Genomic DNA, 12,604 nt, shown 5'->3' with positions numbered 1-12,604 from the left:
CTGACTTGGTCGAATAACGGATATCTTTGTTAGAGTAGCACTCCTTCGTGGAAATATACGATGAATAATCATGATTTAAGCAGAAAATTAAATAACAGTCTATTAGTCTATATAATTATATTAAATTAAATGCTATATTTTTTTGTTGTAAATTTTCATTAATAAATCGCAGAGATTTATCAATTTTTATCGTTAATTCATTATGTAATGAATTTTCTTCGTAATGCAATTTAAGTGATTGTACTAAATCCTTTAAAGAGCTCTTATTGAATTTATAACTCAAGCTATTGTTCAAATATAATATATCGGTTTCTGGGTTTAAATATAATGATTCTATCATGTTATTAAGCAATGCATCTACCATTGCTGTATTAACTTTGGTCCATATTTGAATAATTTTTTCTAAATCAGACTGATAAATTAAAGGTTTTTTTAGATAGCATTTAAATCTCAAGAAGTTTTTCATGCTTCTATCTAAATTTTTGTGTTCAAAATTAGGAGTGGCAGTGCATATCCTTGAGTACCATATAAATCTTCCCAACATTGCCTTTAATAACTGGTCATTGTCGGTTAAATGGCTGTATTCCTGATAAATAGAAACCATGTTTGAGTAACTATCAGACTTACTGCACAACAAATTTGAAAGTTGCAGAATGTTTTTTGGCTTCTCAGATTCTATAGCATCTTCTGTCATCTTAATATTGTCATTCATACATTGAACGAAGCCAAGCAAGCTTCGAAGATCAGCGATGTCACTTACGCTCAATTGTTTCCTTTTGATGGCGTCTTGGACTAATTTAATAGATTTGTCCTTCCTTCCTTCAAATAATGAATGCTCGAGCTTTAATTCAACTTTTGATTTAGAACTAAGCTGTTCCTCATAACTGGTAAAGTATGAGACAAATTTTTCACCGTCATTGTTATAAATAAATGACTTCAATAACAAATCAAGTTGCAAAACTGGTAATATATTATTATACTCAGAAATTTGACCGAATTGACCCTTTTCAAACAATATATTGTAGATTTTAGAAATCGATGATTTGTATACTGTTTGATTCTTAATATTGGAAAACCTTTCAGGAAAACTTATCATCTTCAAAAAACTATTGAAATCACCTCCTTCCCTCGATGAATATTGAATAAGATTGGATAAATTTATTTCGTTCACGTAAGGTACAAAATGACTTCTAATCATTGTTTCATCCAAAAAGATCGATTCTAAAACGTTGTCATTGGCATTAAACAAGATGGTATTAATTAACTTTTCCATACATTTGCTGTCAGTTGGGCACGCTTGGATGGCATTCTTTATAACTTGATTAACTGGTACTTTTTTGACCAAATCCTTATCTGACAGGATAGTATAATAAGTATCGTAATCAAACGAAGAACCTTTGTTTAGTAATTTCTTGAACTCAATGACTCCTTTATCTGGTGAATTTCTTATTATTGTACCATAACACAATACCTTCGAGTTTAGGGACTCTGTATCATAATTAATACCGTTATAAAAGTCGATTATCTCCTTTGAAAAATTCGATAATGATAATGATTGCAAAACTTCAGAAGGTAAGTATCTTGGGTTAAGGTTTAAATCATAATAATGTTGAACTAGTTGGCAATGGTTTTCAATAATTCTGGATTTAAAAGTATTCAAAAGCTCCATTTGACTAATCTCGTATGAGTTATCATGTAAAGTAAGCTCTGCAAACTTCATAACAAAAATGGAATACAATTTAAGAAAGGTTGGATAACTATCTATAGAATCAGATGATTTACCCATGACGCTTTTGAGAATAGTACTTAGAAGAGTTATCGTTGTTAAGTCTAACAGATTTGCTGATTGGCAATAGTTTGAGAAAGTAGCACTTTCTACAAACTTCACCAAAAACTTATGGTTATCAATAAACATTGATAATGATGCGTTGACAAATGAATTGAAGTTTAGCTCATTCAGTTGGTTCTTTGAAGAATCGCAAATTAGTGTCGAGTGTAATTCGATAAAATTTATCGTAGAATCAATAGGATATTTCCTTTCTTTCAAAAAATTTAGAGCCTCATTGTAGGTATTCAGATAACTAAACTTCAAATTTTTAACTAATGATTCCTGAATTAGCTTGAAAACCATTTCACTATCGTTTGATTGAATCGATTTCAGTATCAAATAATCATGAATTGTATTTAGATCAACGGTGGACTGAATATCATTGGATTGAGGTAATTTCAATAAATTGTTTGAGGATGTGCCTTCAATTTTAATTTTAGAAGAACTCAATTTCATTGGATAAATGTAATTATAATACATTTTTGTTAAATTCCAATTATTTTTTGAATTTAGAATCATCTTCAAATAAAAGTTATAATCAAATTCTGGCAACCAATTCAATTTCTTAAAGGCTAGCCATAGAGTATGAGATTTAGATGGATTTGACTTAGAGATTGATATCAAGTAGTTTGAAACTAAATGAGATAGATCTACTCTCGTGCTGTCCCTAGATTTTGATTCTTCTAATTTTAAGTTCAAAATACTTGTTGATAAAGTAAAATCCTGTTTGATCTCAATTAAACCAGATATGATTAACTGCCATATTGAATAGTCAAAAGAGTTATCTATGCAGTTATTTTCACTAAAAATTGTAAATTCTTTATGAAGAAGATCAAAAGAAGCCTCATCATTAATTAAGATGGAATAATTCAACAAAGTCTGGAAGTATATTTTATAATTGTCTTCGATTTTATAATTAAATTTATTGAAGACTTGATTAATTTGAAGAAAGCTAATATTACCAGGATAATAATTGATAGAAATTAGGAAATTCTTGATAACCTTATCATTTGATAAATTATGATTTTCGTAAACTTGTAAAAAAATATTTAAAGCGATTTTGAAAAAGTCCAAGCCATTTTTATAGTTGTTATTTTCATAAGAAATGATTGAACCTTTAAATAAATTTTCTAAAAGAACGCTATAAATTTCATCTGTTGGCTTTAATTTATTTTTAATAATAATATCTTCATAACAAGATAAAATTTGGAACATTTTATAATTGATATCATCTGAATCTAGATCACGATGAGCGATTGAATATAGAATTTTGTAATAGGTTTCAATTGAAGGGACGCAATCATTTCTTTTCAAAGATTGGTATAAGGCATTGATAATGTTATAATCCTTTTTGATAAAGGCTTTGTCGATAGAGTCCATATGAGCTTTTAAGTAAGTGTCTTTATTAAGAGATTCTTCATTGTCTTTTTCCCAAGGGAAATCATTATTAATATTATTAATTGTACTGTCATTATTATTATTGGTATTATTAGTCAAGTCGTTAATTTGGTCATTAATTATAGTTTTATCCTCATTATTTTTAATGATAGAATTAGAATGAAAATTTCTTTTATTAATAAAGAACTTACTTTTCGTTAAATGAATATTATTATTTTGATAGTAACGAATAGTGTTATTTTTTAAATTTGAAGATAACAATAATTTTCTTCTTCTTTTTATTTTAATTAAATTGTTATGAAATCTGTCAATACCACTTGAGTTGTTACGTAGATTACTATGGATATAATTTTTTTTATTACAATAAAATTTCAAATTTTTGTTGTTAAAATGGTCATTATCTGATGTCAATAAAATAGGTACGAAATTATTGTTATTATTAAAGGGATTGATATTATTATTTTTAAAATAGAATTTTCTAATAATTAAATTGTAAAAGTCGTAATCAAAATCGTTATCATTATCGAATCTATGGTTTCTTCTTCTTTTATATTTTACGTTATCGTTGAAAAAAAAGGTAAAATCGTTTGAATTAGTTACAATAAAGTTTTTTCTGTTAAATCTTATTGAACAATTGTGAAATTTTTTAATTGAGGCAAATCTATTATTTTTAATAGATTTAAACATCATTATTTTAAAAAAAGTGTATTTGTGAAAAAGTGAAGAAGTAAAGGGAAATTAAAAGGTAAAAAAAGGGAATAATAGTAATGCAAGGAATAAATAATAAAGGGTCGTTAATCGTAACAAAATGGATACGTTAAAAGTATTTTATCTTTTCTGAAGATCCGATGATATTTTTGTTATATTTTTAATGATTTGATGTAATGAATTGAATATGAATTCAAAAAATGGGAATGGGAATGGGAATGAAAATGACGAGATTAGTCTATCCGACGTTATGAATGTAGCAATTAAAAGAAAATAGATGATTGTTATTTTTGGAGTGTGTATTTAAATCAACATCAAAAATTTCCTGATAATAGAATAGTTATAGTAACGATAAGCTTGAATGACGGTAAATATTGTTTTTTTTATTGTCTTTTCAATGAACTTTCTTCTGATATATATAGAGAGAGAGCAGGAAAAAACCAAAGTTCTGTTGAGATCACTGTCTGTGTATTGAATTAAAATATCTAAATTTTAATATGTAGTTGCAGATATTTTTGTTTTACACCAACGATGGAATTGAATGATGACTATTATTGATCTACTTTTCAGAGGTGGGCGAGAAAACAAAAAATAAGGCAATGAACTCTAGCTGGGTTCCTATGTAATGAATTTTAAATTTATAATCTGAAATAAAACCCAAAGGAAACTTCAAAATGAAAAAAACAAAAAAAAAACAATAATAATAATTTAATTATAGAGCGTTAACAACACTTTATATTTTAAACATTCAACAGTTGGATGGATGTTAGGGAATATACTAATCAATAGATAGTATGTATAAAAATGTCAAAGTTGAAAACTTAAACTCAAAGGAAATCAGATTGCGATGATGAACATACGAAATGTGGAATGAGTGAATGAATGTCATCGATCCAATTAACCCAAAGGTGTATATATATGTATATGGGAATAAGGATCTATTGAGAGAATATCCAAAATATCCAAAATGTGGGTATGAATTATAGATGTATCAAATAAGTCAGAGTGAAAAAAAAAAATGTTAGTGAATCTTGTGTATGAATGAACAATTTCAAATATTAAATTTTTTTTTTCCTTCCTTCTCTGAAATCTGAAATGAAAAATAAAAATAAAAAATTGATGATTCCGGCCCTGTAGTTTCTTTGATAATACTTTAAACATGAAAAAAGATAAAAAAAACTGAAAATGAAAAAAGAGCACACAGAGAGAGACACTCAGAGAGACACTACAGTGCATACCTTTTATTTCTCCAGCCCAAAAGGAATATACTTCTAGAGAGAAAAGGACTAACAAACAAACAAACAAACAACCAAACCAGTTTCTGTCCGAAATGAAAAATTTAAAAATTTAAATTTTTTTTTAAGCAATGAGCAACAAAAAGAAAAAAGGATTACTCTCTTCCCAAACCCAAACAGTCGAACAGTCAAACCGCTGCAGTGACCTATCCTGAGCAAAAAATGAAACTTTTATTTTTCTTGACCAAATTAACCAAAATAACTGCAAAACCGTCCCGTCCATCTTTTCATCTATTATTATTTTTGGGCCTGCCTAACGCTATTTTTAATTTCCTGTTCCTCCCCGGCCTGACTGGGCCACCCCCCCTAGCGGACACCAGACCCTGCTGGAACAGTTAGAGAGGTAAATTAAAAAAATAAAAATAAAAATAAACACGGAAGTGGAAGTAGAAAATTAGTAAACTTTGTCTTGTCGACCTGACAGACAGACAACAGTTGATTATGACGAGAGATGTCGCCGGAGGTAATTCGTGGAGGAGAAGGAAATAGACCCAGACAAATCCACAAAAGGAGAAACACCCACATACTACAGAGATGTAGACAGGCGGCGTACCGTGCAGTGCATGAAATGTCTAATAGATCGGAGATAAGTGCGCAGAGAGCAGTGTGCGCCCCACAAAGTAACAAGATGGAAAGAAGAAAAAAATTGCTAAAGATAAAACTACCTACTACCTACTACCTAAACTTTCCTAAAGAGAGGACCAGGAACCAGGTAGTGCCATCGGACAGGGCAGACCAGACCAGGACAAGACAAGACAAGAACCGTAAATTAATAATGGACGGAACCAGAATGAGAGAGAAAGACGAACTGAGCAACAGTGCCACAAGAGCAACAGAACCGAAAGAAAGACAGCGATGATTCTGGTAGTATTCGGATGCTATTTATATTTTCAGATGGTATAGGTAAGTCAACAATCAAAAACTTAATAATTCCTAATGCCTTTTATTATCTGGTTCTATCATTACAGGATAACCCAAGAATCTCTAATACTGGTCATACGTTTTCTTTATTGCAAGACTAAGAAATTGGAGTACCAATACCTATAAATATGGGTTGATCTGGTGTCTCCAGCATCATCATGGAGCAAACAATTGTTGGAGATATTGAGGTGTCTCCACTGGTGAGCAACTTGCTATTGGCCAAATCGCCCGGAGATAACCTGAAGTTTCCTTTTTGGATGAGTCCGAATCTCCCTCTGTTCTGTTCTGCTCTGCTCTGTTCTGCTCTGCTCTGCACAATACACTTTATTGTATATCCACTTTCAGTTTGGTTTATCTTTGAATTTAAATTTAGCCGTTATGATTGGTACTCTGTGAATTGATCAGATGATTACCAAGAGCAATAACAAGAGCAATAAAATGAAAAAGACAAGTTTTATGAATTGTGTGCATCGATCGATCGGATCGACTTGATTGCTCTTAAGAGAAAGAGGAACCAAAGCAAGCTATCAGGGCAAAGTGAATAGATAGCTATCTTGAACCTAAAAAGAAAATAACGCTATGATGTTTTCTTAAGAATGAATGGATACAATGAATGGTCTAATCTAACTGGTATGGTTTTTTTTTTACTTTTACTCTCTTATTTTAAGTACACTTTTTTAGTATTGAATTGTATTGTATTGTATTGCATTGTATTGTATAATATTTCCGCCGGAGAATAGCTAATCTCCTCGTTACGACTATTACTTTCAAAAAATGCGTCCATACACCCCATATTCATATTATGCCTTTTCCTACCTACACTATACACTTTTTTTTTTCATATCAGACATCCTTCCCCGCGACGATTTCTCTCTCCAGATTTTGTCGATACCCCAAGTTTGTCTCATCATGCGACAGACCTCAGTCTTCCCGACACTCGCCCCTACAAACAACCCACCCCCAGAAACAGAAAAAATGTACAAGAAAAGTAAAAAATAAAAAAAATAGTAATTGCACAACGATAAGATTCTTTCTCTTGCGCAGCTATATGCCTTTACGTTTTCAGTGAGAAAAAAAAACGACCCAAGAACCGCTGGCAATCTATTTATTTATATTTGTTGTTGCCTTTGCTCTTGAGCTTACTCTAACTCTTCAATCACTAATTAGCCATAGTCCAAATTGGGATACATCCAGTCAGTCACCTTCTGTACGCTTCTTCTCTTGGCTACTCACAGGTTGCTCGGGTGATCTTGCTCTTTTTACTCGTCCTGGACTTTCTTCCGACGAGCCCCTCCCCCAAACAAGAAATTTGCAACTGAGCTTGTTCGCGTGTTTATCCTCACGGAAGAAACAGTGAAAGAAAAGCTAAATATATCCGCACTTCGGTTCCGCTTTGGTGGAAAACCATACCATATTGGCTGTATCAGAAACAAAATTCAAACTAATAATTATTTTTTTTTAGGTTCTCAGGTAGATGTGGAGGAGGATGGGGAAATGACTGGACTGGAACCAGAATTTGTCCTGCGAAATAACATGGGAAAGATTTCATTAGGAAAAGATAAAAATAAACCCAAATGAAAAGGAGCCATCGTCTGTTGTCACATCAAAGAAAAAAAAAAAAAACATTTACAGTTGGGAATTAAATACTACAAGTTCGTTGTGTATGATACCCTGTTTACTACGTAATTTCCATTTACGGTTAGTATATACAAACTATTCAAGTTATAAGAATTGGACTGACCCCCTATTGACCAATCATATGTTGTTAGAAGTTTTGAGGATTTTTCTCTTACGTTAACTCTCTTACGTTAACTCTCTTCATTTCTCTTTACGATGAATAATATATCCATCCATCTGTTTTGGGTTTGATTACTATGGCAAATCTAAACTCACCACGCAGTTTCATTGAAATAATGTTCATGTTTATTTTTGTTATGTTATGTTATACCACGTAATTAGGCAGTTAGTTAATCTAGTTCATATTGTTATTAACAATTACATACTGAGGTACCGATACGAGTTTGCATCACTATGCATATATTTCTTGTCATAGAATTCACATTATATTTTGTTGTTGTTGTTGTTGGCTTTTCTTTTCGGTGTGTATTTACTACTGGAGAGACATACAAAATCATAAATAAAATGATCTAAATTCTATTTTAATTGACTCGGCCGATGTCATCGTTTCATTCTCTTAGTAATCAGAGACCAATTATCGTGTATGCTAGACTCACACCAACTTTGTCCTTCTCCCCTCACCATCTTCCTCTACTATATCAAAAATGTATGGTTTACCAGGATCACTGTATACGTAATATAAATCACCGCATTTCTTGGGAAAAAGAACAAAAATAAATATTAGCATAAGCTGGATTTGAGGAATTGGCTGGACACATACAAACCCAATTTTTTGGACTGATTAATTATATTCTGGGTACTGAAAAGCTTTCAAATACAAATTCAAAGTCATCGAAAAGAGCTTTCTAATGATGACATGTGACACATACTCTTTTCTGGTTGGTTGGTTTGTTCATTTTTTCTTTTTGACAAACTGCACTACCGCTCAATTATCGCTGTCACTCATACAAAATTCTACTTAAAGGTCTAACAATGGCTAGTCCACCCCTCCGCCAAATGTGTCAAAGTTTAACTAAGCAGTACAGTAACCTCTTACTCTTAAATCTATACAATTCCGAAAACCCAAACTAGACTACGTTTTATTTCATTATACAAACATTCCATTCCTAGCTGGCCGGTAATCCAAACTTTAATTTATTAGGAAATTTGTTTTAATGACAAGAATTCGTCTTTATCCACCATAACTATTAATAGATGCTGTTGCTGTTTTGTTGATTGAGTAGCCACGATATTAGTATTACCTCTATAATCATAATTGTAAATTAAATACTTGGTTCACGACAATTGATTACAAAATATATGACCTAGTTCTAGATCAACTGAAGAGCGATTTTATTTCAAGTTTACTTGGTTGATTCTTTTTCATTAGTTGATTTTTGTATCTTTTGATATCGATTAGTGATGTAAAAAAAACTAACACATGTACGTCAAGGCATACATACATATTTATGTATATATATATGTCTATATTTTACATAGTATGAGAAAATGGGAGAAACTTAAAATTAATTTAATCTAGAGAAATTTATATCTTAAAATCTTAGTTAGTTTTTTTTATATGTCGGATATATGTTTAATTTTAAAATGAATGAGATGAGATAAATTGCAGGCACAATGGGAGAAATTTTTATAAATGAAAATAATTTAATATTTTTATTATTGCTGTTGTTATTATTACTATTATTTTTGGATTATGGCATTTATTCTTTAATAGCATATGATCTTCTGAATCTGTCATCAACTTCAGTCAAATAATAGGAACCTTCAGCAATCAAATCAATTGAACCAGTTGGTTTGAAATTCTTTTGCAAATGAGCGTGTTCTCTTAAGTGGATAGCTTGTTCGTATTCTTGTGGTGTTTGTTGTTTTCTGTTGACGTTCAATTTGTTGTCTAAATCTAGTACTTGGGCGATCTTGCTCAAATCACCAACGACTTTACATGAGAACAATGAGGCAGCTAAACCAGAACCATAAGAGAATAAACCAATTCTTTTGTTTTGCAAGTTTTCACTACCGACGTAATAAATTAATGAAGATAATGAAGAGTATACGGAACCGGTGTATAAGTTACCAGTATTAGTTGGGACGATTAAAGATTTAGCAACTTTTGCATCGTATAGAGACTTAGATAAACCGACGAATTTCTTTTCAACACCTCTGTCAACTAGAGATTCTTCGTATTCCATGTTCTTCCAGTTGTTGATATCTTCTTCAGATTCAGTGGATGGATATAGTGAGTTATTTCTCTTACAATCGTTGAAGAACATTCTACCGTAAGATTTAGTGACTAATTTACAAGTTGGAACGTGGAAAACGTTGTAGTCGAAGAATTCAGTCAATGGCTTGCTTTCATCACCAATTAAACCTCTCTTGATACCCTTGGCTAAGTAAGTATTGTAGACTTGATCTAAAGCTCTAACGTAACATTTCAAAGAGAAGTGACCGTCAACGTAAGGATATTCAGAAGTGAAATCTGGTTTGTAGAAATCATAAGCATGTTCCATGTAAGAACCTCTAACACTGTCAAAGACCAATGGAGCATCTGGACCAATCCACAATGCAACGGTACCAGCACCACCAGTTGGTCTAGCGGCACCTTTATCATAGATAGCGATATCACCACAGACGACGATAGCATCTCTTCCATCCCAAGCACTTGATTCAATCCAATTTAAAGAGTTGAATAAAGCGTTGGTACCACCGTAACAAGCATTGACAGTATCAATACCTTCCATATCACCATTACCTGGGAACAATTGAGTCAAGACAGACTTGACAGATTTAGATTTATCAATCAAAGTTTCGGTACCAACTTCCAATCTACCGATGGAATTTGGATCAATTTGATAATTCTTCAACAAGTTTGAACAAGCAGTCAAACACATGGAATAAATATCTTCTCTATCATTGACGAAAGCCATATTGGTTTGACCTAAACCAATTGTGTACTTACCAGTAGAGACACCATCAAATTTTTCCAATTCAGCTTGGTTAACAAATTGGCCAGGAATATAAATTTCGATACCCTTAATACCAATGTTTTGTGGTCTAGCTGGTTGATCGGCAGTCTTTTGTCTCTTAGCTTCAGTCATCTCTGTTTTCTTATAATAATTATTTAGTTTCCTAGGATCGTTTAAAATTGAGTCAAAGGTAGTCGATGAGTGCCTTTTTTTTTAAAAATAGCTGTCTATCTTTTTCACTCTATTAATTAGCAGTCCAACAAGAACAATTAGAATCAGAATTGAAATCTAAGATATAAGATTTTAAGATAGTCAATAAAAGGAGATTCATCAAGAAAAATAGAAGATTTCCAACGGTTTTTATATATAGAATTTTAAACCAATTTTAATGAACAGTTCTGTTTCCAATCCAATCCATTGTCAATTAAATTTTCTAATTCTAAGTTGAAATGAGTTTCTGGGATTAATCGATAGAGGAAGGTTTCGTTAACGAAAGAAAATTTTAGGAAAAATTTTTTTTTTTTTTTTTTTTTAATTCAAAATTTCCTCTTTCTATTCATCAGTGTCTGTCTCTCTCTCTAGTGTGTCTATCTATCTATCAATTTGTTCATCTGTGTCAAAAAACAGTTAAAATCAGATCTTCTCTTGTAATAATGTTAGTTGTTTTAGACAGGAGGATGGCAGAAAAATGTATGCAAGTTACTAGTAGAAGTAGTAGTATACTAGCAGCAGTAGTAGTAGTATCAGTAATAATAATAATAATAATAATACCTCTAGTTTTTGTCTTTTTTCAGTTAGAAATTTGATACTTTAATGCGATAAATTTCATGAGATTACCTGTTTTACCACTTAATTGTTGCGATGGTATTATGTTCTTGGTATGTGTAGCGATAAATCATTCCAATGCTCTCTCTCTTTATGTTGTTGCCGTTGTACTTGTACTTGAGCACTGGTTGATGTTTAGTTCTTGTGATATTCTAATTATTTACGTTACTTCTTGTGTTCGTTTGTTCCTTCGTTTGTTCCTTCGTTTGTTCTTTCGTTTGTTTGTTTGTTTCGTATCAAGGTCTTCTGGCAAGTATGTATCTGCTCGTCATAGCTATTATGAGGCAAAGCTGTCTATAGTGTAATAATGTAGGTGTGTGTGAATGGTTGATATTCAATTAATTGGCTATTTTTTTTTGCTTTTGGGCTTGAGTGATAAAAGGTCAATATTAATCAGATCAGATCAGAGCATTGATTGATCTTGGATTGGATTGCACGCACAGTTCGGTAATTCCTTCTCTGCTTGTTTGTTGGTTTGTTTCATTTCCATAATCTTAGAATAATCTGTTGTTGTTGATGAGATGTGCTAGGCGAGATTCCGTTTGGTTTGTTTTAATGACGATAAAATGATCGACTCTTTTTCAAATCCATTGTACTGTGCTCTCTATTGTATTCTGTATTAGTAAAGATCTAGCTAATTCTTTTATTATTACGATCTGTTTTGGACTTAGCAAAACCTGAAGGAGGGGAGGGGAAGGGAATGAACTCATAGACCCTTTTGCCTCTACTTTGGTCTAGCTTAGTCACTATTACTTAATTATACCCTTTTCTAGGGCAATGTGATATTTAATTCCTATCGTGGTGTTAAGTATGCTATCATCACTCTTCTGTTACCTAGAACGGTATAGCAATATAGAATTATCTTTTCAAATTGGAGATTCTCTCAAGATAGTCATCTATTTTCAAGATAAAAAAGAAACTCCAATTACAACCACTATTACAATTACAAAGATCATCGCCACTACCCGCTCCATCTTGCTTTGATTGGCCTCCCAACTTTGTAAAAATTGGAGAATACCGTCATCTAAATC

The 12,604-nt window shown here is 31.7% G+C and overlaps 2 protein-coding genes across 2 annotated transcripts; both read right to left on the bottom strand.

Moving 5' to 3' along the window:
- Positions 1 to 115: 115 nt before the first annotated feature.
- RPM2 (ribonuclease P) lies at positions 116 to 3,916 on the bottom strand (the record flags this gene model as incomplete). The annotated part of the gene is made up of 1 exon (XM_001645588.1): positions 116 to 3,916. The coding sequence occupies one exon, from the start codon at positions 3,914 to 3,916 to the stop codon at positions 116 to 118; it is 3,801 nt and encodes a 1,266-aa protein (XP_001645638.1).
- Positions 3,917 to 9,488: 5,572 nt separating this feature from the next.
- ERG13 (hydroxymethylglutaryl-CoA synthase) lies at positions 9,489 to 10,880 on the bottom strand (the record flags this gene model as incomplete). The annotated part of the gene is made up of 1 exon (XM_001645587.1): positions 9,489 to 10,880. The coding sequence occupies one exon, from the start codon at positions 10,878 to 10,880 to the stop codon at positions 9,489 to 9,491; it is 1,392 nt and encodes a 463-aa protein (XP_001645637.1).
- Between the last annotated feature and the right edge of the window lie 1,724 nt (positions 10,881 to 12,604).

Source organism: Vanderwaltozyma polyspora, genomic scaffold (assembly GCF_000150035.1).
Source record: "Vanderwaltozyma polyspora DSM 70294 KpolScaffold541 genomic scaffold, whole genome shotgun sequence".
Taxonomy (NCBI): domain Eukaryota; kingdom Fungi; phylum Ascomycota; class Saccharomycetes; order Saccharomycetales; family Saccharomycetaceae; genus Vanderwaltozyma; species Vanderwaltozyma polyspora.
This window is presented reverse-complemented; position numbering and strand designations above follow the sequence as displayed.